This window comes from Cynoglossus semilaevis, chromosome 9 (genome assembly GCF_000523025.1).
Source record: "Cynoglossus semilaevis isolate Cse_v1.0 chromosome 9, Cse_v1.0, whole genome shotgun sequence".
Taxonomy (NCBI): Eukaryota; Metazoa; Chordata; class Actinopteri; order Pleuronectiformes; family Cynoglossidae; genus Cynoglossus; species Cynoglossus semilaevis.
Window position 1 is genome coordinate 1808234 of NC_024315.1, and position 5905 is coordinate 1814138.

Consider the following 5905-nt stretch of genomic DNA (forward strand, 5'->3'; position numbering starts at 1 on the left):
TTCCCTACAGCAAAAAGTTCACCAGTTTTCTGGATGGAGTTCTTTTAAATTCTAATACTGTCAGACACCACAGTTATCTTCAGTGTTATGCAATTACGTCACCCAGTAGTAATCAATACTTTTAGCTATCAGACTAAGTGTGTCTGCTGGTATCATTTCATTATTGTTATTATTATCTCATTTGCATCATTACTAGTGTTAGTATTATTATTGGTATTGTGTTAGCTAGTTAGTCAAAAGATAACTACAGTACATATTAATCCAAGCTAATACATAATTACTGTTTGACTAAATACATTATATACAGCCTTACTGCAATAACTACATTTTAATTGTTTTGCTAAAGTTTTCTGGGTTACCTTGAACTAAGACATAATAAATATGTCTTCCTACAAAGTTTATGGCTGCCTGACATTAAAGACACTAAATAACATGTCACGTGGGTGCGTTAGAGAATCATGACTAGTTTTTGATGCTCAGACTTTCACTGTTTATTCTCAATATGAACTTTCTGAATCACTGTTTGTGTTTAATGATGATTTCTTATCCTGACTTTGTTTTGATATAGGTTTATGCCCATTTGAGTCTTAAGATTGAAGTCTGGGATGAAGATGTGTTCAGAGACGACCGTCTGGGGTCATGTGTGAGGAACCTGAGACAGGGGTCACACACTTTTATCTGTTCAGTCCAAAGAGGGGGAATAGAGATCAGATACTCACTCACCTGTGACCGCCATCTGACTGGAAACCAGTGCCAGGACTACAGACCAGTTCCATAGAAACTCAGTCTGAATGAAAGAAACAATGAAACATTATATTAGCATTTCCACTGTATGAGCATTAGCTTTCCCGATTTTTGATCAATATCTTTTCTAATAAATGACATGATAGGTGTTGGTGAAAGTTAAAAAGGTCTGATCTATGTCACTGTGATTTTAGATGATTTAGTAACTGTCTACTTCATCACTTTACTTTGCTAAAAACAGCTAATAAATACACAGAAATGATTTTAAGCATCATTCACGTTGTCCCTGAGCATCAATACTTATCTCTAGCACAGACTGTAGAGGATGTTAAGCAGGAGATGGCGCTATTGTACAAAGGTGTGTTAAAAACAAACAGAGTCATCATATGTAACATCAATGTTACATATTCAACAATAACTGACTTTATTATAGAAAACTAAATTAGATCACACACTCTAATTTATATGATGCTCATTATTATTAATTACGATGCTGCACAGTTTGCCTCAGATGTCTTGACTTTATTATTGACAGGTACAGTTCCAAACATTAAGAGCAGGTCTCTCTCTGTGAGCTCTCTGGACTCTGAATCTCTGATATAGAGAGGGACCACTGTACAGTATCTCTGTGTGTATCCTGTGACACTTGAACAGGGTCATTGATCTTATTAGGTTCTAATGTTTTGTAAATGCGATAAAGTCCTGCTAAGTCTACTGTTTCAAAGCTAAATCTGACCTAGCTTTAAGACTAAATTTTTAAGTTTCCAGCTGGTTGTTAAGTTTTCATTTGTCATTCGTCCTCTTTGAGGCTATTTTATGAATAAAAGGTAGAAAACAAAAGGTAAACTTAGTTCAGGTCAGGTTTGCAGGAAGTCTGACAAAAAATACAGTAAGTAATTTATTATGAATAAAGGAGTGTCAGTTTTTTTTTGTCATGACAGAACATTCTTATAATAATTTAGGTTCAGTTAATAGCTAAAATTCAGCTATGCTAAGCTAATGTTGCTAACCTCACCTTTCTCATCTTTGAATTTTACAGGAGCTCTGTATTCTTTGGGTGGCAGAACTAGGTTACATCACTAAAAATGTAAACTATGGTGTTATTTTTGACAAAAGTAAAAAAAATGTTTTTGTAAAAAATCATTGAAACTATATAAAGGCCCAGACAAACCTATAATTATTTTAAGATTAATTAGAGGGTAATTTAAGGATAGTTATAGCTATGTATTTGCTGCTACTGAGCTGTTATATAAATATCCCTGATTAAAACACACCCAGGCTCACTATGACTCATTTCCAATTAATCACAAGACCAATAGACAGACAAGAAGGAAGTAATCAAGGTTAAACACCTGATCTTACCAGAGCTCATCTTAGAACAAGAAAATCCAATTTACTTTCGTTCTTAAACGAGGTCATGCCCAAAAAAAGTAAAAGTAAAAAAACAAAAATAAACCATATTTCACCTAACCTTTCAAAATGTAGTGGCCTATAAGGTCTCATAAGTCATTAAGTATGACTTATGAGACCTTATGAGTTTCTGTAGCTGATGCTGTGAAGATCGATTATAGCTACCATTTTACGAGTGGCTGGAAGGTATGTTAACTCTTTATTACAAGTTTAGTAAAATATAGGGATGTCCGGTAAGATCGGCTGATGATATTATCTGACATCCCTAATAAAATATGTAAGTGATTCATTTATTGCTAATTATGCTTTGCCATGGAGTCTTCATGGTTAGAAGTGTGTCTATAAATAAATGTCACATGGTTTGTGTACCACATGGGGAGTGGGTGGTTACTATTAGATTACTATTATTACTTATAGCTACAATTTTACGAAATCTTGAAAATCATGTGAATTGAAAAAAAAATTCAAAATAAAAGCCAACATTCCTAATATAAAAGATCAATTCATGAATTTTGTGGTGTTCACCCTTTTGGCCTATGTAATTAAACAGACAAAACTAAAAATCAGGCAATTTAAAGGTTTTATAAAAGCACTTCTAAAAAAACATTTTATAGGGCAGTGGTGGCTTATTGGTTAAGGAAGCGGACTTGGGTCTTTAAGGTTCTAGTCCACCAGTTGCCCAGTTACCACTGAGGTGCTCTGAGCATGGCATCGTCATCACCCACTGCTCCTCAGCTGCTTAAAGCTGCCCACTGTTCACTTTGGTGATGGGTTAAAAGCAGAGGTCACATTTGGTCGTGGTGTGCAGTGGTGTCACAGTGACATGTAGTTTACTTTCACTTTTATATAATTTTTGGAAACCACCTCCTCTCAGAACAAGATTTTCCTGTTGTCCAGTCCAAAAGGCGACAAAGTGTTTTATCTGGCATGTAAAAAAAACTTCCAAGCTATAATTATGTTTCTTTTTGCATGACGTAGTACAATGTATAAAAGTGCAAACCGCTCATCCCTCAGCTTATGCAGAACTGAATGAAGGTGTCTGTTGGGGCCAGAGCAAAGGTAATTATTTTAAACAACATTTCCTATCATAATCCTGTATATTTATTTAATTTGTTATACTCAATTCAATTATATGACCTAAGAAGCTCTAAAGGCGTCTTCAGGTTCTGGAAAAGAAACTTCAAAAGCCTTAATATCTACATGCATTAAATGCATTATGATATGTCGCATAACCAGCAGAAAAACTCCTGCTTTGGTAAATCCTGTCTGCTGTTATTTTTTGTCAGGAGTCATTGACAACAAGGTACATGTTATAATCATGTAGAATTATCTGTTATTAACCACATGCACCCTGACATTCATTTCTTTGTCTTTGTTTTTGTCTGTATCTTTTCAGTGTCTTCTTGCCCGCAGCCATGCTGGGCCTTTCTAAACAAGCCTCGCTCTACCTGAGTCTTCTTCTATTTCTGTCCCTCCAATCCTCAGTCCTCACCCTTACTGGGACCGCGAGCCAGTGCCAGTCTGCTCCCTTTGTACCAGGTTACAACAGGCGACTCTTGTTTAACTGCTGTAGTTGAAAAAGTCCGTTTTAAAAATCGTTTAATATCCATTTTTGGTAGGACCTATTTACTGAAAGCTATCCTACTAATCAACGAACATTGAATACTAAAATGGGAGGGAAACCGCCAACGTCACAATGTCACATGACCACTCAAATACTTTTATTAAAACTTTTATAAACGTATTCATTACAAAATAAAATATAAAAAGATTCATATTATTAATTAATCAACCATTTAATCAACCATTTTGTTTTGAAATATTTAAAATAATAATACATTTAAAAATATATACAGTATATTTGTATGGGTCATATAATAGACTCAATGTCGTGACATATTCCAGCCACCCGCAAACTCCGCTTATGGTTTTTATTTGCTATAGAGACATACACACACATAAGAATTATAGTATATAAGGATTCCTGTGATATAAAATAAAATGTGGTTTTAATTATGAGTCCTTACCTTCGAGACAGACGATACAGTAGCGGCTAATGGCGGCATGTGCGGAGGAGGGAGGGAGAGAGGAAGGGCGGGAAGAGAGTTGGCCGGTACATAGACACTTGATTCCGTACCGTACCTTGCACATTCATAAACTTAGAATCAACTCAAATTAGCTTTCGTTTTTTATTTTTTTGTGCATTTTCCGATTTGTATTCTTTACTTTTCCTGACGTTTTTCTCCAGACTACACTCACTTTCACTTCATTTATCATAATGTCAGGCTTTGTTTATATTGTCATGCGGTTCTTCTTCTCACTACCATCCTTACCACTCACTTTCTTAGGACTCATCACTATTATGAATAATGCATAATGCACAAGATAGAGAGAAAATCACGTAGATAACGTGAACACAATACGGAAGACTTGCGGGAGATGCGTATGGAAGTCGACAAACATGTGAAGTGAACGAATGAGGCGGCGTGGGCTGCTCCTAGTGCTCAGCCACCTAGCGTCAACATCTGTAAGCTTGCTGGTATCTCAAATCTTTACTAATTTGCTCGAAGGTGTTGGTCTGTCGTATCTCAAGGTATTACTGTACTGCATACAATGTACACTGATTATTAAACTACATAATAATTGAATGAGCTGCAATGCTGCCATCTAGTGGCTTTCACTTTAATATTCAGCCGTTTATCCCCAAAAGTATTTTTACGGTAGACATCTTTTAGAAAACCCCTGGTATTTCGTTATCGAGTTTTCATTATTGGAGGAAAAACCTAACCAAACGATTCTTACAGATATTACATAATTATGCTAACCATATCAGCAAGATTTCTATTATTAAGCCATATATTCAGGACTGCAGTGTTAACTTACGCCACAGGTCAGGTGACACTATCAGAAAAACTAGTCATATTTGCCAGTTAAAATTAAATGAAACAAACAAATGTCTGGTTGTTGTTGAGTGGGTGTGGCAGCTCTCTGGTTTTCAGCAGCTAAAGCATGTGACTTATATCCTTTGTGTTGCAGTAGAATCATTATTGCAATCTGCATTTTTTTTTTGTATTTAGTGATGAGGACTAAAAGTTGATGTTAAATCTCTGTAGGTTTGGCTTGGAGGACGATACAGAAGGCTGTCAGCTATCCGTACATGTTTGTCCAAATTGAATGGCTTGTCAACTTATCAGGTAAACAGGTCACAAATGTTGTATTTACATTTTACCTACTGACTTTTAGCTAATATCAACCACTGTCCACTTCTCACCTTTGCAAAGGCACATGACTGCTTGTCTCTGGGAATCAAATTAAGCCTGAAGATAATTCAAGGTTCATCAGAAACACATACCTGCTCCAAGATCTTGGAGAACATGGACACTGCTGCATCATACAGCGCTGGGCTCCACCAGCACGTCACAGAGGTAACAGGAGGAAATGGTTGGCTCGGCGAGTTTTCACTCTCTGGTATTGACGCCTCTGGCTATGAAACATGGCTGCGCAGCCTCAAAGATCACCCTGATGTTATTCACTATTCTCTGAGACCACTGTACGAGCTGGCACTATCGTGGTCAACTATGATTGGACTGTATTTGGCCACACATGATTACCTCAAAGAACATGGCGTCAGTTCTGGGACCAGTAATCCAAGATGTAGCGGCCGTCCTAACCTTGATTACAACTGCTGTCCCATCGAGACCCGCAGAGGAAATCTAAGGGTGACCATCGTCCGTGCTTGGGGTCTGAAAGG

General features: G+C 36.8%; 1 protein-coding gene across 1 annotated transcript; it reads left to right on the top strand.

Annotated features, from left to right (window-relative positions):
* Positions 1 to 2380: 2380 nt before the first annotated feature.
* On the top strand, positions 2381 to 5900 carry LOC112487458 (perforin-1-like; the record flags this gene model as incomplete). The annotated part of the gene is made up of 4 exons (XM_025058445.1): positions 2381 to 2387; positions 3441 to 3457; positions 5268 to 5348; positions 5436 to 5900. Coding segments are annotated over exons 1-4 (570 nt in total), but the record flags the coding sequence as incomplete, so codon positions are not given.
* Between the last annotated feature and the right edge of the window lie 5 nt (positions 5901 to 5905).